At 42.2% G+C, this 22210-nt stretch overlaps 1 protein-coding gene across 1 annotated transcript in view; it reads left to right on the top strand.

Annotated features, from left to right (window-relative positions):
* Positions 1–22210, top strand: part of SLA2 (Src like adaptor 2) — a 40594-nt gene that overhangs the window by 3004 nt on the left and 15380 nt on the right. The window contains exons 2-5 of the mRNA XM_043982818.1: positions 8132–8259; positions 12216–12342; positions 15235–15321; positions 21411–21514. Of these exons, the coding sequence (XP_043838753.1) occupies positions 8142–8259; positions 12216–12342; positions 15235–15321; positions 21411–21514 (436 nt within the window). The 5' untranslated portion in view covers positions 8132–8141. The remainder of the gene's footprint in view (positions 1–8131; positions 8260–12215; positions 12343–15234; positions 15322–21410; positions 21515–22210) is intronic.

Genomic DNA, 22210 nt, shown 5'->3' with positions numbered 1-22210 from the left:
CAACAGCTTGAGGGAATAATAGGGTTAAGTAAAGGTTTTTTAAGGATGGGTCTCTAATCTGGCTGTGTGACCCTGGGCAAGTCACTTAATCCTGTTGGTCTCAGTTTCCTCATCTGTAAAATGAGCTGGAGAAGGAAATAGCAAACCCTTCCAGTATCCTTGCCAAGAAAATTCCAAATGGGGTCACAAAGAGTCAGACCCCACTGAAACAATTCAACATGTCTGTAGGCGGCAAGAGAGGAGAAATAGAAAAATAAGAAGGCAGAAGGGGGATGATCAAATGTACAGGCCCCCATCAGAGATTGGAGGGGATGAGATCAAGGATACCAGATAAAGAAAAGCACCCCTGGGGCAGCTAGGTGGTGCAGTGGATAAAGCACTGGCTCTGGAGTCAGGAGGACCTGAGCTGAAATCTGGCCTCAAACACTTAACGTGTGTTAGCTGTATGACCCTGGGCAAGTCACTTAACCCCAATTGCCTCACTTAAAAAAAAAAAAAAGCACCCCTTCTTCCTCTTAAAGTGGAGCAAAAGAAGAAAGAATGAGGGATGATGTGGACACCCGAGGTGTAGAATTGGAAAGGAGGTGCTCATGCTAAGCAACACCCTCAGGGGTGTAAAGTGAAGAAGAAATCAAAGATAACCCCCACGGCTACAGCCATGGGAGACCGTGCGAATCGTGGTGTCTCGGAGAGAAATGACGGAGTCGGAAGTCAGAGGAGTTCCAAGGAGAGAACAGGCTGAGTCCCATTTTGGACTTCTTGAGCGTGGCACAGGGAGGCTTAAGGGAAGGCTGCTCAGGAGAAGATGGTATTTGGAGTCGGAGGACTCACATTCAAAGTCCAGCTCCCATGACCCTGAACAAGCCTTCGCTCTATTTCTGTCTTCGTCTATAAAACGAGAGGGCTGAACGAATGACCCCCCAGGGCTGTAAATCTATGATTCTAGAACCTGAGACATCAAGGTGGAGACTGGATATTCCTGACCCTCCTTTAAGCGTCAGGTCTTGACTTTGAAGAGGGGATTTGATGATGTCCCTGTCTCTGCTGGAACTAGAGACAGCTCAAATGACTGCTTGTATCTTGTGCGTCCTCCAGAAAGAATAAATTTTTACGTCTCCCTCGTAAAGACAGTGAGAACATTAAGCCTAGAATCATGACTTCAAATCTGGCCTCAGACACTTACTAGCTGTGTGATCCTGGGCAAGTCACTTAACACTGTCTACCTCAATTTCCTCACCTGTAAAATGCGTTGGAGAGGGAAAAGGCAAACCACTCCAGTATCTCTGCCAAGGAAACTCCAAATGGGTCGCAAAGAGTCGGACATGACTGAAACAACTGAAGAGCAACAACAGCTGCCTAAGATAGCAAGGTATTTTACCTTTTTTTTTTTGCAGGGCAATGAGGGTTAAGTGACTTGCCCAGGGTCACACAGCTACTGTCAAGTGTCTGAGGTCAAATTTGAACTCAGGTCCTCCTGAATCCAGGGCCAGTGGGTATTTTACTTTTTATGAGCCTGAACACAACTGTTTTTGAAACTGTCTGCGCAGAATACAACAAAACACAAAACCCTGCAAACAAGGTATCAGTGTGGATAGTGGAAAGCAAACTAATCAAATGATTTCTAAGGCTACTCTATTCCTCCACACTATAAAAAGCTAGGGGTTGGGGTGGAGGTGGTGTGGGGGTGAGGAAGAGGGAAAGAGAAAAAGAAAAGGAACATTTATTAAACACCTACTATGTGCTGCAGGCACTGTGCTAAGTCCTTTTTAACTAAGATCCCATTTAGAGGGGATTGGTCTCTACCATCCTTTCCAATCCTAAAGTTCTGTGAGTTTTGAATCTTACTACTTTCTTAACCAAGTCACTTGATTTCTCTGTGCCTCAATTTCCTGGAAAGGTCATATAAGCAGTAATAGGGATTGGGCTGGAACAACAAGTATTCTCTGGGCCTTAAACTCAACCCAGTTCTTGTGACTTGTACTTCAGGGCTGCCTCCTCTGCTATTGATCAACCTTTCTTCCTTAAAAACAAATTGTTGGGGGCAGCTAGGTGGCGCAGTGGATAAAGCACCAGCCCTGGATTCAGGAGTACCTGAGTTCAAATCCGGCCTCAGACACTTACTAGCTGTGTGACCCTGGGCAAGTCACTTAACCCTCATTGCCCTGCCAAAAAAAAAAAATCCAAATCTTAAAAACAAATTGTTATTGATATTTTTTGGTTTTTCATATCACCATAATTTCCCCCAGTGTTTCCCCTCTCCTTCCCAAACAGCCATCCCATATAACAAATGTGTGTGTGTGTGTGTGTGTGTGTGTATGTATTTTTTAAAGAAGAAAGGGGAAATCAGCGTAACTGATTGATCAACTACTTTAAGTGCTACAAATTGCTGCCTGGATATGTTTGGTTTGAGTGGGCAGTCTACAGGGAGGCCAGGGGCCATAGAAAACATTTAGGTTAGGGGTTCTTAGACTTTTTTTTGAGGCATGACCCCCTTGGCAGTCTGGTGAAGCCTATGGAGTCCTCAGAATAACTTTAAAAAAATCATAGCTGTAGTGTATTGTATAAGTATTGACTTTTTATTAATACCCAATATGTATATCCCATGTAATAGAAAGAATGTTACCCATTAACCTAAAGGCTGTCCCTGTACTTAGCAGATGGATGAAATCTAAGATGAAATTTAATTGGGTTGAATGTAAAGTTTTCCTTTTTGGGTTAAAAAAATCAAATGTAAAAAGTACAGGAATCAGGAGTGGGGATGGGGTTAGAGATATGTGGCCAGATCAAAAAGAAAATTATCTGTTAGCACACTCTTTTGTCATCGTTGTTGTCCAAAATAATAATTCTTCTTGAGCCTCCCAGAAATTAGAAGTTAAATAATGCTACTTAAGTTTCCTTTTTTAAAAAAATCATAACAGAAAGAAATGCTAAATTTCAGTTAGGTGTTCATGAAAATAAAGATATCGGGGTTTTTCCCACTTCTAAATTCAAGGTCTCCCACTGAAATCTCTAGTGAAGAACCCTGATCTAGGTTAATAGCTTATATTTACAGAAGAGGAAAATGAGGCCCAAAGAAGGGAATTTACTTGCCCAAGATCACACAACATTATTGACAGAACTGGATCAAAAACTCAAACCTCGGGGGGTGGGGGGCAGCTAGGTGAATAAAGCACCGGCCTTGGATTCAGGAGGACCTGAGTTCAAATCCAGTCTCAAGACACTTGACACTAGCTGTGTGACCTTGGGCAAGTTACTTAACCCTAATTGCCATTCAAAAAATAAAATAATAATAATAATAAAATTTTTAAAAAGTAAATAAAGTGATTGGGATCTTCTCAGTCACTGATAAAGTATTAAAAAAAACAAACTCAAACCTCCTCAAGATCAGCTCAAGGCTCTTTTCTATAAGACGATGTTCTCTTTAATTTTAATATCTCTCCAGCCCTATCTCCTTCCCCAGAGACCTCAGGCTTCACTCCAGACACTCAAGACTGCCCATGGGCTCTGATCCTCCTTGGAGATCTCCCGATGCTTCATAACATTCTCTCCAGCGCAACTTACTTAGCCGTTAACAAATCCTTCTCAGCTAACCTAAATGACGGTCCCTGCACTTAGCAAATGGCTTAAATCTAAGATGAAACTTAATGGGGTTGAATGTGAAGTTTTCCACTTGGGTTAAAAAAAAAATCAAGTGTAAAAAGCACAGGAATCAGGAGGGGGGATGGGTATGAAGACATGTGGCCAGATCAGAGTGGTGGGGGAAAAATACCTTGAGGCTGAGGTTTTAGTGGACTGGAAACTATGAGTCAACAGAAAAAAGTTAACTTCATTTTACACTATAGGAGTTCCCCACCTGGGAAACCTACATTGCCAGAGGGTACAAGAATCTTTCCAAGGTAGCATGGAGAATACTGGGTAAATTACTATACTGTTGATGTTGAGTAGTTTTTCAGTTCTGTCTGACCTTTGGGGTTTTCTTGGCTAGGATACTGGAGTGATTTGCCATTGTCTTCTCCAGCTCATTTTACAGATAAGGAAACTGAGGCAAACAGTAAAAGTAATTTGCCCAGGGTCACACAGCTAATAAGTGTCTGAAGCCAGATTTGAACTCAGGAAGATTAGTCTTCTTTACTTCAGGCCTGGCATTCTATCCTCTGTGCCACCTAGCTGCCCCAAATAACTATAGTATCCTATTGAATGTTTCAAAAGTGGTAGTGTTAGTCAAAAAATATTATGGACCCAATAAAGTTTTCTATATGAAAAATTAATCTATTTTCTTTCTTAAAAATAGTAAGTTCACATACTATTTCTTTTGTTTTTGGTGCTGATGTTTTCTATTTTGAGGTTTTTCGTCATTGCTCTGATTTTTCTCTTATAACATGACTAATGCAGAAATATGTTTAATGTTATTATGTGTGTATATATATATATATAACCTATATCAGATTACCTGCCGTCTAGGGGAGGGGGGAGGGAGGGGAGGGAGGGAGAAAAATCTGAAATTGGAAAGCTTGTATAAACAAAAGTTGAGAACTATCTTTACATGTAACGGGAAAAAAATAAAATACTTTATTAATTTTTAAAAAATAGTAAGTTCAGTAGATAGAGCACCGGCCCTGGAGTCAGAAAACCTGAGTTCAAATCTGGTCTCAGACGCTTAACACTTACTGGCTGTGTGATGCTGGGCAAGTCACTTAACCCCAATTGCCTTACAAAAAAACAAAAACAAAACAACAACCAGAAAGAAATAATAAGTTCGGGCAGCTAGGTGGCACAGTGGATAAAGTACTGGCCCTGGATTCAGGAGGACCTGAGTTCAAATCCAGCCTCAGACACTTGACACTTACCAGCTGTGTGACCCTGAGCAAGTCACTTGACCCTCATTGCCCCACAAAAAAAAAAATAGTAAGTTTTAGGGAGCAGCTAGGTGGTGCAGTGGATAAAGCACTGGTCTTGGACTCAGGAGGACCTGAGTTCAAATCCAGCCTCAGACACTTGACACTTACCAGCTGTGTCACCCTGGGCAAGTCACTTAACCCTCATTGCCCCACCCCCCCCAAAAAAATAGTAAGTTCTAGAATTTGTTTCCTTTAATATGAAATAAGGGAAGATTACTAAAAGGCAAGAGGGGCAGCTAGGTGGCTCAGTGGATAAAGCACTGGCCCTGCATTCAGGAGTACCTGAGTTCAAATCCAGCCTCAGACACTTGACACTTACTAGCTGTGTGACCCTGGGCAAGTCACAACCCCCATTGCCCCTCGCAAAAAAAATAAAATAAAAGGCAAGGGATACAGGAACCAAAACAAACAAACCTAGTTGGTTGGGAACACCAGCTATCCAACATTAATTATCTCTATGCAGATAATTCCAAAATCCATATGTCCAGGCCTAATGTTTCTAAGATGTCTGTTGGATATGGATGTCCCAAAACAGAACTAATTCTCTCCCTCACCCCCCACCAACCAAACTTTCCCCTTTGCCCAACTTCTCTATTACTGTGAGGGCACCCAATCATGCCAGTCACCCAGTCTTGAAAGCTCAATGTCAGCCTCAATTCTTCCCTCTCACTCACATATCCAATCATATTTCTGCCTTCATCCCAGTTCTCTCCTCTGTTCCCTTCCAGACCTTCACACAGTCACAACTCTGTGCAGGCCTCATCACCTCCAGCCTGAACTAAGGCAACAGTCTCCTAAGTGGTTGCTCATTTCAAGTCTCTCCTCATCCCAATTCATCTTCCACACAGGTGCCAAGGGGACCTTCCTCAAAGGAAGGTCTGACCACCACATGCCTCTGCTCAGTAAACTACAGTGGCTCCCTATTACCTCCAGGATCTAATACTGCCATTCTTTACACATAACATCCTCCTCTCTGGGTTTTCTGCCTTTGCACTGAATGTCCCCCATGTCGAGAATGTCCTCCCTCCTTCACTTTCATCTTGACCTCCTACAAGACTCAGCTCAGTTAGTCCTTCCTCTTACCTTTATGTGCATCATTAGCATGGTGCCTGGCACACAGTAGGTGCTTAATAAATATTTATTAACTGAGTGGCTCCTTTTTCCTGACTTGGAAAGCAGGAATAGGTGATTTTTGTTGTTGTTTTTGTTGGAATAGGGGGAGAGTAGCATTTTGCCCATCTGGATGATCTGTGGCCTGGAAAAGCTAGAAGTTCTCTGTTGTAAAGACCAAAAGTAGATCATGGTTTTTTATGTTCTTTTTTTTTTTGGAGTGGGGCAGGGCAATGGGGGTTAAGTGACTTGCCCAGGGTCACACAACTAGTAATCGTCAAGTGTCTGAGGCCAGATTTGAACTCAGGTCTTCCTGAATCCAGGGTCAGTGCTTTATCCACTGTGCCACCTAGCTGCCCCAGGTCATGGTTTTTAATAAATAAAATAAGAATGGTTAAAAAAAAAAAACAAAACTCAGGGGCAGCTAGATGGCGCAGTGGATAGAGCATCAGCCCTGGAGTCAGGAGTACCTGAGTTCAAATCTGGCCTCAGTCATTTAACACTTACTAGCTGTGTGACCCTGGGCAAGTCACTTAACCCCAATTGCCTCACTAAAAAAAAAAAAAAAACCTCAGCTCAAACACCACCACCCACAGGGGCTTTTCTGGTCCCCTCACTTGAATACTTGAATATTCCCCTCTAAAATTACCTTCCTCTTCTCTCTCTCTCTCTTTCTCTCTTTATATATATGATCTCAAAGTATACATCTCTTCCATACTGACAAATCAAGCTCTGAGAAATCAAGGTCTGTTTGTGTTTTTACCTTTCTTTGTATCCCCAGCACTTAACACACTGCCTAACAAACAGTAATTGTTTAATAAATACTTGTTGGTTTGTTGATTGATATTCAGCAAACATGTATTGAATAAACATTTATTAAACACTTACTGTATACCTAGAGCACTGTTCTTGGATGGAGGATCAGAGGGGGATTACAAAGTCTAGTTATGAGGATAAGACACCAACGAAGATCACTGTACTTTACTACTTTACGTGATACTTGTATAATAGAGGCACAAAGTGTTTTATGAGGTCCAAAGGGGAAGGATATTACAGAAAGGGAGATTTCAAAGAGAAAGTAGAATTTGATTTGGCCTTTAAGGATGGTTAGGAATTCAACAGACACATGGGAAGGGAAAAGAATTCTAGGCATTGGGAAGATAGGTAGGAGAACACAAGATATTTTCAGGAGACATAGAGGAAGGAAGACCTGAGTTCAAATCCAGCCTCAGATACTTCCTAGCTCTGTGACCCTGGGCAAGTTAATTAACCCTGTTTGTCTCAGTTTTCTCATCTGTAAAATGAATGGAGAAGGAAATGGCAAATCACTCCAGTCTCTTTACCACGAAAACCCCAAATGGGGTCATGAAGAGTCAGACATGACTGAAACAACAAACAACAAAAGAGAAATCCAGTTTGGTTTGAGTACAAGGTCAAGGTGTGAAATAATGTAAAAGGCTGAAAATCAATCAATAAACACTTATTAGGCACCTGCCTACCAAGTGCCAGGTGCTGAAGATACTAAGGCAAAGATAAAATAACAGTCTCTGTCCTCAAGGGGGTTGCTTCCTTCTAGGAAAGAGACCAGAGCAGTGAAGGTGATAGTCCCATTCTCTGGCCCTACTCAGACCTCATCTAGAATATTTTCCCTTGCAAGGTCTCATTTTAGAAATGACAGAGACCAGCCCGATGGTACTGAAGATTGCAATCCAGAGAGGGAAGGGACTGGAGACCGTGCTCTATAGGAGGATCATTGCAAAGAGCTGAGATATGTTTAGTCGGGAGGGAGAGGTCTCACGATCCCTGTTTTCCCATCAGAAGAGCTATCAGGAAGACGAGGAAGAAGCTACCTCCCTTTCCTTCTGGTAGTGCCTCACCTCTATAGGTCAAATGATTCCCAAGCTTACACAGGTAAGTGGGTGACAGATGTAAAATCTGAACCCAGGTCTTCTGACCTTAAATTCAGCATTCTTTCCACCGTACCTCACTTCTCTGACACAAAAACAGCAAGTTCATCTCCTCAGGGACTGGAGCGGGAGGGCTAGGTGAAGGTCAGGGCAGAAGAAGATCAAACCAAGCCAGTTTAGGAGCTGTGATATTCAGGGTCCAAGTTTTTCTTGCAGATTCTTTCTCATGGCATGTTTCCGAGCCATCTGCCAAGGGACCATGGGAAGCTTGCCCAGCAGAAGGAGAAGCCTGCATGTTCCTGGGCTCTCTGCCAGTGACCGGGGAGCTGGGCTTTTACAGGAAGGTAAATTACACAGTCTTGCTAGGCGCCCCACACCCAGATCCTCCTTCATTAGTGAGACTTTGAAAGGTCTAGATCTATAGGAAATCTCCAAACCTCATTTTACCCAGGGATTCCCAACAACTGTCCCAGCTTTATCTGGTTTGAATCAATAAATCTATCAATAAGGAGGCAGTTAGATGTATAAATAAATACATATATACACATATTTATGTGTGTGTATTTACTACACATGGGTATATAAGTATGTATACATGGTGAGACCAGATGCACATGAATATATGCATTATATGAATATGTGTGTGTGTGTGTATATATATATATACATATATATATACACACACACACACACACACACATATATATATATATATATATATACATGAATAGACATAAATGTTTTTCTAAGTCAGAAGTCAAATACAAGGCTGCACACCAAGATGGCTGAAGCAGATTAAAATGTAATTGGGAAATACTTAACAAAATAAATATAAATATAATAGAACATAGATGATATTAATGTGTGGTTTTCTAAGCCAATATGTGGCCTGCAGGGATCCTTTTGTACCCATAATACAACCTCATGTGCACTTCCTGTTTCTGTTTAAGTTCAACACCCTGTTCTGGGGGGCAAACCTTGTAGATTCCACCCCAATTCTATAACAGGAGCTTCAGCCTCCTCCCAGACTATTGGAGGTCAGAACTCTGGGGATCTTGTTCCTGAGGAATATAGTGCTAGTCCCATGAGAACAAAGATGGTTTTATTTTGGGGCCTAGCACAGTGCCTGGAGCATAGTAGGACTTAATAAATTCTTCTTGATTGATTGATTGATTGAAGTGGCCCAGAGTGAGGCGGAAAAAAGGAGCAATAGCTCTTCCTGAATAATCTGGATCAACACCCCTGAGATAAGAGAGAGAAAGCGTTTCACTGCACTAGAAATCAGTCTCCCCAAGGAAAGGTATTTTCCCCTCTGGGAGTAATAATAGCAATAACAATAACAAGGATAAAAACAATAGCTAGCATTTATATAGGGTTTTAAGGTTTGCAAAGTGCTTCACAAATATCTCACACTACAATCCTGAAAGGTAAGTGCTATTGTTATCCTTATTATATAGATAAGGAAACTGAGGCAAAGAGAAGTGACTTAGCCAGGGTCACACAGCAAGTAAGTCTGAATCTGGATTTGAACTCAGGTCCTTCTGATTCTAGTCCCAGTCCTTTATCCATAAATTGTTATTGTTATTATTAATGTTAATAATAATAAAGCTGACTTTTATATAGCACTTTAGAGATGGGGCTAGGGATAGGGACTTGACCTGTGATGTCATCAGAATATGGAGCTTCCCAGTAAAGAAATTCCCCCTCAGGGGCAGCTAGGTGGCGCAATAGATAAAGCACCCACCCTGGATTCAGGAGGTCCTGAGTTCAAATGTGGCCTCAGACACTTGACACTTACTAGCTGTGTGACCTTGGGCAAGTCACTTAACTCTCATTGCCCTGCAAAAAAAAAGAAAAGAAAAAGAAATTCCCCCTAATGCAGGTTGGTAGGGAATAATGTAACCCATAGCGATCCCAATACCAGCATCAAACTTTTTTTTTAAATTTACTAAATCTTTATTATGTGACAGGCACTATTTTAGGCACTGGGTATATATAAAAAAAAAATTAGTCCAGTATTTTACATTCTTTTGGGGAGACAACATATATATCTATAATTATATGTATAAGCACACATATATAGTAGTAACATTTATATAAAGCTTTATTAATGCCCAGCACTACGCCAAGTGCTTTTTTAAATTTAAATTGAAAATTTTTTTCCATTTAAAAATTTGTTTTGTTTTGTTTTGTTGGGTTTTTTTTCATTTAAAAATTTTTTATTTATAATTTTGAGTTCCAATTTTTATCCCTCCTTCCTTCCCTCCCCTACCTCCCTGAGGTGGTAAGCAATCAGATATCGGTTAAATATGTACAATTATGTAAAACATTACCATGTTAGTCATTTTGTATAAGAAAACTTGAGACTATAATGGCAAAACATTGTACCTACTTTGCTGGGCTATTGTGAAGAAAATTCTTTGTCAAGTTTAAGGTACTCCATAAAAGTTATGATGAACAGGATACTATCAGAAAAACCTAGAAAGATCTACATGAACTAAAGCAGAGTGAAATGTACTGTATACAAAATAAGAGCAATAGTGTAAGATGATCTTCTGGGAAGCACGTGGTTATTTTCAGCAAGGCAATGATCCAATATAACTCTGAAGGACTTATGAAAATTGCAATCCATCTACAGAAAAAGAACTGATGATATCTGAAAACAGATTGAAACACATTTTTTTTTGACAATTCCTTAATCTGAAGTTTTGTTTTTATCTGGTTTCTCTCACAACCTAGCTAATGTGGAGATGTTTTCCATGACTACTCATATATAACTTATATTGAATTGCTTGAGTTCTTGGGGGGTGGGGGATGGGAAGGGAGGGAGGAAAAGAAGTTGGAAGACAGGGTTTTTTTTGGTTTTTGGGGGGCAGGGCAACGAGGGTTAAGTGACTTGCCCAGGGTCACACAGCTAGTTAAGTATCAAGTGTCTGAGGCTGGATTTGAACTCAGGTCCTCCTGAATCCAAGGCCAGTGCTTTATCCACTGCGCCACCTAGCTTCCCCCTGGAAGACAGTTTTTTAAAAATCGATGTCAAAATTTGTTTTTACATGTAATTTGGAAAATAAAATTATAAATAGAAAAAATAAGAAAACTTGAATAAAAGAAAAAAATGAAAGAAAGTGAGAAATAGCATGCTTCAGTCTGTGTTCCATCAGTATCAGTTCTTTCTTTGGAGATGGATAGTGTGTTTCATCAATGGTGCATTGGGATTGTCTTGGATCATTGTATTGTTGAGAATAGTTGTCATTTACAGTTCTTCATCAAACAAATTTGCTGTCTCTGCAGCACCAAATTCTAAACACAACAACATCCATCCTGGCATCTAGAGGCTGGGCCACCACACAGGCCCAAGATCATTACCCTAGCCATAAAATCTCAGAGTTTGAAAGAACTTCTCTGGTGAATCTCACCTCATCAATCAAGGGCTCATCTCTGCTTGGAGGAAGCAGTGCTAAGCAGAAGTCGTCATACACTGAGTATACCAGCCTGAGTGACTGCAGGTAGAATGAGGCATCCAGCCCCCTTCCGCTCCCCCTGCCCTGCCCTGTCCCCAGACTTACTGGGGCTAGAGTAAGAGGGAAGGGCAGAATCAAAGCTGGAAGGAGACTTAGAGAGTATCTGGTCTCACCATTACCTGAAGAAAAATCCCTTCAGAGAGGCAGAATAATAGAAAGTGTCCTAGGCATGGAAGGGAAAAACTTGGGTTCAAATCCTCCCCTACTAAATTTGTGAGCCTAGACTAGTCATTTGATATCCCCTCCCTGAGCCTTGATTTCCTCATCTGTAACATATCTATAGTATATTCTTCACAGATTGTTGTAAGGATCAGTTGACCTATGTAATGTGCTTCCTCCCTACCCCCATTACTTTTTGGTTTTGTTTTTTGGGTTTTTTTACCCCCATTACTTTTGCAAGCATTAAAGTGCTATATAGGAAGCCTGGCAGACATGGGTTCAAATCCTGACTGCTGTTTAATACTTGTGTTATCCTGAGCAAGTCAGCCCTCAGGATGGACCTCAAAGTCCTCATCTGTGGAATGGGGTTAGACTGAATGACCTCCAAGTTTCCTTTCAACTAGAAACCAGTGATCTGTGATCATTTCTTCTATGCCTAAAGTTCCCTATTGCTGTGATTTATGGTTACCAAGTTCTTTTTAAATCTCCAGGGTTCAGTGGCTCCATTTCAAGGATAAGGAAACTGAGGTCTGTCAAAGGGAAGGAATTAGTCCAAGGTCACATGGTGAATCAATGGCAAGGCTTGGACTAGAACCTGGGTCTCTCTTTTCCTCTTCTAGAGCTCTTGACTGCTCCTGTCCCTCCCGATGAAAGCAAGGCAATGGCTGTGGCTTTGGACAGTTTCCCAGCTGGGGAAAGGGGGGAGCTGGTGCTGAGACTTGGGGAGCCGCTGACCATCATCTCTGAGTAAGTCTGTCTATGGGGGATCAGGACACAGGGGGCTAAGTTGGTGCTCTCTCATCCCAGGCTGCTTAGGCCAAGCAGAGCAAGCCCAGCTTTGGACTGGAGCTCTCTAGGAATCCAGGCTGTCCATGTTGCCTAGCAGAGGCGGCTCACACCAGATCAGCTCCTCAGAACTGGGGACATGCTTTGGCTACCCATCCCAGGTCTGTACTCCCCTCACCGAACCCAGAAGGGAGCCAGAGTCTGAGCAGCAGCATCCTTGTACCTGCTGGTAGGGCTTGGGCATCAGGATGAGGGAGTCCCAAGACAAACTGAAAGGCTGCCAGATTTGGTCTTCAGCACCCCTTCTACCCTCAGTTTCCTCATCCCCTCTCCCCACAGCTAATTCTCCAGGGCAGGGGTTGGACCCTGTTTCCCAGTGACCAAAGCACTTCTGCTCTTCAGATGGCTAGGGTGCTAAGGGGTGAGGACTGAGTGTTGGAGGAAGGCACCTCTTTCCCTCTCCCATAAGTAACTTGTACTTAGCAATGTGGGCCTTCTGGAAAGGTTGCCTTGTTTTTCTGATCTATCCCGAGAAGGACTCTGATGATGTCAGTCTAGCCACCCAATGGGCCAGAGAGGGAGAAGTGAGGCCTCACATCTAGTCCTTCCTCTTTCTTTTTTTTTTTTGGCAGGCCAATGAGGGTTAAGTGATTTGCCCAGGGTCACACAGCTAGTGTCGCCACCTAGCTGCCCCTGTTCTTCCTCTTTCTAAGGTTGCCCATGTCAGAGAATCATGGTAGGAAGAGGACCCGAGAGCTGTCACCCATTCCAGCCTGTACCTGAATAGGAGCAACCCCTTCTACAACCTCCCTAGCAACAAGGGGTCAGTCCAGCCTCTGCTGAAATACCTCCAGTAATGGAGAACTCACTCATTCACCCTTGAGGCTGTTTTTCAGGGTGTGTGTGGGAGCCCAGGGGTATGAATTATCCTATGAAAGGTTTGGGAGGCTCCCACCAACCTCAATTTAGCAACAAGGAGCAGAAGAATGAAATAGTGGAGGGGGTATGGGCTCTATGGTCAAAAAGCCCTGGGTTCAAATCCCACCTCAGATACTTAGTACATGTATAACTTTGGGTAAGTGACTTAACCTCTCTAGGCCTCACTTTCCTCATTTGTAAAATGAGGAGCTTGGACTGATGGCCTCTGAAGTCCCCTTCAGCTGTAGAAATATGATCCTCGTAGTTTTGCTTTTATTTTGTTTGATTTTTTGAGACTCAGTTTCCAAATCTTACCCAGGCTGAAAGAGCATTGGTCACTCCCATCAAGTCAGCATTGATTAAGTTCCTACTATGTTGCAGGCACTATGCCAAGCCCTAGGCACTGTACTACTCACAGGCCCATCCTACTACTGATTCCAACCTGGGTGAGTTCCCCCCTGTTTTGGCAGCCTGAGGCCCCTCCCTCCTGGGGGGATCCCCATATTGGTGTCAGACTTAGTGAAGACACTCAGGTGGGTTCATGTACGGCAGCTCAGAACTCCCAAGATAAAGCGATTCACCAACCCCCAGCCTCCCCAGTAGCCTAGATTTGGGTGTGTACCAACTGTATGGAGCAAACTGCCTCAGTTTACCCAAATAACTCGAGGAGACCACCAAGTCAAGCAGAGACAGATTTATTACATCCTCATGAGGACGGGCAAAACCCAATTACACATTGAAGTCTTGCAAAGATATGCCCAATCCTCTAGGTTTTTATAGTAATCTTGAAAAGGACTGTCCCCACATACACCTAGGGTGGATGAGCTCACAATCTAACATCCAATCCTGTCTCACCCAGGGTGCGTATGGAGACATGCATACGTGTTCCAGGGACAAGGGAGAAAAGGGGAGGGGGAACAAGGTCAAACCAAAGGAAAAGGAAACAGGGGAGTGAGAGTCAGATGTTTCACATCTCACAGTTCCCACTGACTCCCCTCTCCAGGCCCCTGTCTCTAAAGATAAGGATGACAGGGTTAAAATTTATCTTTGGCTATGTTGGGAAGAAAAGAATAATCCATTGTTGGGACCCCAAGGCCAAGGGGATTCTGCTCTGAGAAAAAGAGACAATGTTACTTAACATCTGGTCTCAACTCAATGGCTGCATTCTGTGCCTAGTCCCATCCTTTCTTCTTGAGTCCCGAGTATTGAATTGGTGGGCAAACTCCCTGACCCACTGACTGGGGTTCTGACACATGATAGATTGCAGACAAAACTAATATGTAGCTGACAAGTGGGGAGACTGAGCAGAAGTAAAAATACTGTTAATTGGCAATAAAACTTAAAGGAGACAGTGAGAATTTTGACAAGCAATAAACTTCTAACAAACTATACTGGGGCAGGTCTGGGTACCTTCCAGACCCCATGGTCAGAGTTTAATCTGACTCAAATCCATAATCATATCATACACAACCATGCCCAACCCATCTTCCTCTAACAATGGGACCTCTTCTGCTGCTCCATGGAACATGTCTATTCTCCATTCCTGGTTCTAAGAAAAGCTTTATGGAAGGAAAGGGAAAAGGCCCTTGTTATACTATCATCCTTTAAGGGCCCATCTTAATCAATCAAGAGAAATTTATTAAGTGCCTACTATGTGCCAGGTATTGTGTTAGGCACAATAGGATACAAAGATAAAAAAAAAAAGTTCCTGACCTCAAGGAGCTTACATTCTAATCAAAAGAGACAAGAAGTTCTTATGGAAGTGTAGACAGAATAAATACAATGTAGTTAGGTCTCCTGAGCTCTTGAGGAAAGAAGAGCTCAGAGAAAAGAAAAGGTAGTTTCAGAGGGTCCCCTACCTGTTTGAGCAGCCCCTGGGTCTGCGATTGCCCCTAGTTTGAAGAAGGGAGTTTGATGGATTTCTTTGGGTTACAGCAATGGAGAATGGTGGAGAGTTATGTCAGAAGTCACCAACAAGGAGTACAGTATTCCCAGCAGCCACGTGGCCAAAATCTCTCAAGGGTAAGTTTCCCTCCATTTCTGAGAAAACCCACTGTTCTATGCACACATTTCTGGGAGGAGGAGACAAGGGATCAAGCAGTTGCTCTGCCATCAAAGCACTTTGGGACCCTGGAGAAGTCCCTTCTGCATTTCCTATGTAGGGAAGGGCATTTCCAGCTTGGAAACTCTGCCTTCTAATGTCCCTTCCAGATGGGACATTCTCTAGTTCTTTGGGGAGGTCTCAAAGGTCTTCCCTTTAGGGAAGTTTCCATTGATGATAATAGAAGTTTAAAGTTTACAAAATAGGGGGTAGCTAGGTGGTACAGTGGCTAGAGCACCGGCCCTGGATTCAGGAGGACCTGAGTTCAAATTTGACCTCAGACACTTGACACTTACTAGCTGTGTGACCCTGCGCAGGTCACTTAACCCTTATTGCCATACCCCCCCCAAAAAAAAAGTTTACAAAGTCATTTCATCAAAACAGGCATGAAGCAGGTATTACAAATATTATCGTGTCCATTTGACTAATGAGAAAGGAAAGAGATTCAGGTGTGATATCTTGTGAGTTGGATCCTATCCCCTTCCATCTCCTCCAGGAACTTGTAGTTCTCTCGTTCTCACCTTCAATCTCTACTTTTCTAATGGCTTACAAACATAGCCAGGCTTCATATCCAACTCTTAAAAGCCTTCACTTGAACCTGCTATCCCTTCTAGCTACCATTTGTCCCTCATCCTTAGAAATAGTCATCTGTGGGGCAGCTAGGTGGCACAGTGGATAGAGCACCAGCCCTCGAGTCAGGAGGACCTGAGTTCAAATGTGACCTCAGACACTTGACACTTACTAGCTTGTGTGACCCTGGGCAAGTCACTTAACCCCAATTGCCTCACCAAAAAAAAAGAAAAGAAAAGAAATAGTCATCTATAAGGATTCACTTTACTTCCTCTTCACTCACTCTGTCCTCTCCACCCTTGTAATCTAGTCTCCTGAAACCACTCTCAAAAATGATGAGTGATCTTTTTACCGCTAAATTTGAAGACTTATCTTCCTTGAATTCTACACAGCACTTGACACCACTGATAGTCCCCTCCTCCTGAATATTCTTTCCTTGCTTAGATATTGTGACACTACTCTCTCCTGTTTTTCCTCTTCTGCATGACTTTCTCAGTCTCTTTTGCTGGGTCTTCATCCATCCTCTACCCTGTAATGGGTGGCATCTCTTTTTTCCTGGGCCTTCTCTTTTTTTTCCCCTCTGCATTCTCCCCGTGGAGTCCCCTTAAGTTCCCATGGATTCTCTTGTTATCTCTATGAAGATGACTTGCACATCCAAATAACTAGTCCTCCTCTTTCTCCTGATCTCCATCTCCGGTTTCTTGATGGATATCTCTACCTAGATGCCCCATAGGGATGGGGGATAAGGACTAGACATGTAATCATATTGGCATGGCCTCATGAATGAAGAAACTACTTCTACAAAGGCAGCTTATAGTCTTAGAGACCTGCCTAGAGCACTGAGAGGTTAAGTGCTTTGGCGGGGGTCACACAGCCAGTATGTGTCAGAGGTAGAATTTGAATTCAAGTCTTCCTGGTTCCAAGGTCATTAGGGGCATGTTGAATTCAACTTGTCCAAAATGGAATACATTATCTTCCTCCTCTAAACCTAAATGTGACTGTGGGATATGGTGGAAAGATTACTAGACTTGGGGTCAGGAGAGACACGGGTTTCAAATCTCACCACAGATGTGACAAGCTGTGTGACACTGGGCAGGTTAACTTCTCTGATCTGTTTCCTTATCTGTCAAATGAAGATAATACTGTCTGTAGCGACTGCTTCACAGTGTGGTTGTGAGGATCCAATAATACTGTTTATAAAGCACTCTGAAAACTTGAAAGGTCAGTGTAAATGCCAGTTACTGAAAACATTAATAGCGATTATCATTATTTATGAACAACCTGCCCTACCCTTTCTCCAGACTCCTTTATTTCTGTGGTGGGTTCTCTAGTCACCCGGGTTCCTAATATGGAATCATCTCTGACCTTTGACTTTCCATGCCCAGAGATATTAAATAATTTACCCAAGATTACATGGGTAATAAGTTGTAGAATGAAGATGTGCACCCAGGTCTTTTGACCTCAAATCCAATGCTCTTTCTGCTGTACCACATTTTCCTCCTTAACGTTTTGTAAATACATTCCTATTCCAAACCAGTGCAGTCCTTCACTTTGCCTTCTCTGTTGTCAAGGTGATCAAGTATTTGCTGACTGAGGTAATTTCTAGGATCCTTTGGTTTCCTCAAGGTAGCAGTTGCTTTACAATGATCATACTCAATTAGAGAATGTCGGTAATCCCTCTGAATTGATCCATTTCCTCCTTTTTTTTTTTTGCATTAATAGGTAGTTTGAATAGATAAATAGCATCTGGTATTTTTGTTTTTTGTTTTTGTTTTATTTTGGGGGGGGCAGGGCAATGAGGGTAAAGTGACTTGCCTAGGGTCACACAGCTAGTAAGTGTCAAGTGTCTGAGGCCGGATTGGAATTTAGGTCCTTCTGAATCCAGGGCCACTGCTTTACCCACTGTGCCACCTAGCTGTCCCCAGTAGCATCTGTTTTAATTGAACATCATAACTTCTCATCTTTAGCTTTTCTTCTAACTTGGTATTGTTTTTGCTCTCTGCTCTAAGACATCAGTAGCCTAAATACCCAATGACAACTGATTTAGAAATGACTCCTCAAAAAAAAAAAGAAAAGAAAAGAAAGAAAGAAATGACTCCCACATTGGTGTCTAGTTGTTACAAGACAGGATTCTATTAAGCTTGGGCAAGATGATGTCTAGGCTCCAAAGCCATGATGCTATATGATTAATATCCCTTCGAAAGATGATGTTAGATATTTGCCACATCCAGTGCCTTCCAACTCTCTTTTTTTCAACTCTCTTTTGTTTTTTTGTTTTGGTTTTTTGGTGAGGCAGTTAGGGTTAAGTGACTTGCCCAGGGTCACACAGCTAGTAAGTGTCAAGGGTCTGAGGCCGGATTTGAACTCAGGTCCTCCTGAATCCAGGGCCAGTGCTCTATCCACTGTGCCACCTAGCTACCCCTCAACTCTCTCTCTCTTTTTTTTTTTTTTAGTGAGGCAATTGGGATTAAGTGACTTGCCCAGGGTCACACAGCTAGTAAGTGTTAAGTGTAAAGAAAGTATTTATTATATATGGGTATAAAACTTCTTTCTCTGTTGGGTACAAGCCTAAGCCTCTTCTGTTTCCTCATCCTGAGCCATATTTTCCAATTTATTTTTCACTGTCTTCCCCTATGGACTTTTGTACTGAAGTCACTGAATTTTACAGGATGTATACATTTCATTTGGAGGGTCTTTTCAAATCCATTGTAGAATTTCTGCCTCCTCATCCTCTGCAACAGATACTGGTGGCTGCAACTGCAGGTACTTTCACAGTGGTATTTTTCACTTATGCCCCTCATGAGCAACACAGTGTGGGTTGGCTAAACAGCCCGTGTCTCTTGTTACCTTCACACTTCCAATGAGACCAACCCTGCCAAATCCTTTGCCTCTCCAGAAAAAAAGCCCGTACATTGGATTTGGCGGCAACGTCCTCATTTCTTGGGATTTCCTATAGAAAGAAAGTCAGTAATGACGTGATTCGGTTCTTCTAATACCATGTCAACTCATTGGTCATTGGACAAGGACCACCCCTCTAGAGTACCAAAGGCTGAATTAATATTTTCAGATGCCTAAAGACTATGTGATTATTAACACCTACTGGCTGGCACTTTCTCTAACACTTTGCCACTGTCAGGGAAAAATTCTTAGGGAGCGAGGTGTTTTTCTTTACTTCATCTGTTGTCATGGTCCAGGAATTATTATTTTTTTTTTAAGTGAGGCTATTGGGGTTAAGTGACTTGCCCAGGGTCACACAGCTAGTAAGTGTCAAGTGTCTGAGGTCAGATTTGAACTCAGGTACTCCTGACTCCAGGGCCAGTGCTCTATCCACTGCGCCACCTAGCTGCCCCTCCAAGAATTCTTAAGATCATCGATTCTGAGATGGAAGGTAAGTTAGAGACCATTGAGTCCAGTCCCTTCATTTTGCAAATAAGGAAACTGAGACTGAGAAAAGTTTAGTAACTTGTCCAAGGTCACATATAATAATAATAATTTATTATTATTATTATTATTATTATTATTATTATTATATGACTTGCCTAAACTCACACAGTTAGTTAAATGCCTGAGGAAGGACTTGAACTCCAAGCAGTCCCTACTCTAACTCAATATTCTATCCATGGAGCCAATTAGCTGCCACCAAGTGGCTAGCCTGCTTGTGATGAGCCTCTTCATCCTTAGTTAAGCTGTCCTCAGAAAATAGACAGCATATTGTTAGGACCACAGCGGAATTTTTTCCCCCAGCAAGGCAAAACTACTAGATGAGGACATCCAAGTCCTATGGGTGTACAGATGGGTATTTGTCCTGAAATCTCCAGTTGATTCTCAACTTTCCCGACCTCAAGAATTTTAGTGCTTTTATTAGTAACTTCATTTTCACTTTGCCTCTGGCAACCACTGCACAATCATGGCTACGTGAGGCAGAGAAAAGAATGAGAGGCACAATGTGCACAAGTTTGTGGAGCAACTGGTATCCTATTAGGTGTTTTACTGGTCTTGTTTGCCCTACCCTTGTAAAGAGCTCTCTGAGCATTTGTTGTGTTTTTTTATTGTTTGCCTTTAAAACTCAAGTTTTGTGTTGCAATTATGTCCCAAAGTGTAGTGCAAGTCCTTTGGGCTCTAAGGCCAAGTGTGCAGTCAGTGATGTGGCTCAGTGAGAAAATAGAATACTTTGATTCAGGATGTTTACAGTCATTGTCAGCCACAGTTTGGTGTTAAAGAATTGACTATTTGTTATATCTACAAAAAAGGAGGATAGTATTTATGGTACTGTAGATTTCATATGTTATAAAAAAATGAATATTGTCTAAAATCAATGTTTTAGGATTTTAAAAATTGAGATGTTAGGGGCAGCTAGATGGCGCAGTGGATAGAGCACCAGCCCTGGAGTCAGGAGTACCTGAGTTCAAATCCAGCCTCAAACACTTAATACTTAACTAGCTGTGTGACCCTGGGCAAGTCACTTAACCCCAATTGCCTCACTAAAAAAAATTGAGATGTTAGCACAAAAGGTTACAGAACCCTACAGAATTACTAGCAAGAAAAAATGTTTTGTATATTGCATTTTATGGGTTATTTCATGGTTACTGTGGTGAGAAAAGTACACATCAGAATGAATGTTTTGTTATAAAGAATTGTATGTAGAAAAGTGTATTTTCAGCAATCTCTGGCAAAAGATTACAGATTTTGGTGGTTGTGGGAACTTAACCCCCCATTTCCCATAGGTTCAGTGTATCAATACCTTTGTTTTTGACTTCCTTTTCTTGGAAAGTTACCCCCAGGAAATGAGCATTGATCATACTTATAACTGGTCCTTTCTAAACTGAAAGCCATTCCCCCAGGAAGTTATAGCCTAAGTAGCCCAGGTGAACCCAATACTTCAGGGATACGTAACATACTTTTAAGTTAATTTTGGTTTTGCTCCCCAAAGACTGTAATTCACAGAAAACTCATGGAACCAGAGAATGTCAGAGGGATCTTAGTTCAAACTCCTACTTTTAAAAGGTCAAGGGCAGGAATGTTTCCAAACTCCCTAACCTTCCTTGTTGTAGGTTTGTCATCCATCAATTTACCTTAAACCCTTCCCAGGTACATTTGTGTCCTCCACATTTAATCACTGCTGGGTAAATGTGACCTTCCTTCCAATTGTACTATACTTTGCCTTGTTAAGTTTCTAGGCAGGGTGGAGGGAGGGAATTCGTCAAATCCAAGAATCTAGACTTCGACAAAACATACTGTGTCTCATCATGACTCCCTTTCTATTTGCCTTCATACACCCCCCCCCCCATCCCTGGCTCAAATTCCTTGACCTGAGAAGACACACAGTGAGAGAAGGATGTTGGGATGGGAGGAGGAAGGGGGAGAGAGAAGGCCGGACAAGTTACACCAGCAGCCATAGGCTCAACCACCAATGTCTTGACTTTTCTTCTTCCTTTCCCAGCTGGCTCTATGAAGGCCTGAATCGAGAGAAAGCAGAGGATCTTCTGCTTCTCCCCAGCAATCACGGAGGTTCCTTCCTGATCCGGGAGAGTCAGACCAGGAGAGGTACAGACCATAGAGGCTGGGCCTGGGGCAGGATCCATTGTCCTGGAGTTGAAGCTGGGTTGGACTGGGCTACGGTAGCTGAATTACAATGTGATTTTTTATTTGTTTTTATGTTTCATAGAGTCATTAGCTTCCACTTGCCCAAGTCTAATTTTTAAGGAGTTATACAGTGTGGTTTTAAAGGAGAAATAGCTTCTTGAATTGTCCCACGTTGCAGTTTGACCAAAAATTCAGTTTGATCCAATAAGCATTTATTAAGTGCCTACTATGTGCAACACACTCTGCTAGGCCTTGCAGATATAACAAAAAAAATAATAATAATCACTTCCCTTGAGGAAACAATAATTAGCGGGAACAACACCTACACGGGTAAGTAAATAGAAAATATAAAAGAAAAAGACAGTTCCAGGTTCTATCATTGTGTGGGCCAGTTATTTTGTCTCTCTTATATGGCCACAGATGCTAACCTTGGTAACCTAAACTTATACTGATTCATAGCTTTAGCTTTAAGGGAACTGGATCAGACAGTATGGATGATTCAATGAAGCTCTATCTGACCATAGAAGGGAAAACCAAACCAAACCATGACATTGGTTCTAATGAGGGCAGTTAGTATAGCAACTTTGAAATCAATCAATGGATAAGCATGTATTAAGTGCCTACTATGTACCCAGCACTGTGCCAGAGACACAACTG

The sequence above is a fragment of the Dromiciops gliroides genome, chromosome 2 (genome assembly GCF_019393635.1).
Source record: "Dromiciops gliroides isolate mDroGli1 chromosome 2, mDroGli1.pri, whole genome shotgun sequence".
Taxonomy (NCBI): Eukaryota; Metazoa; Chordata; class Mammalia; order Microbiotheria; family Microbiotheriidae; genus Dromiciops; species Dromiciops gliroides.
This window is presented reverse-complemented; position numbering and strand designations above follow the sequence as displayed.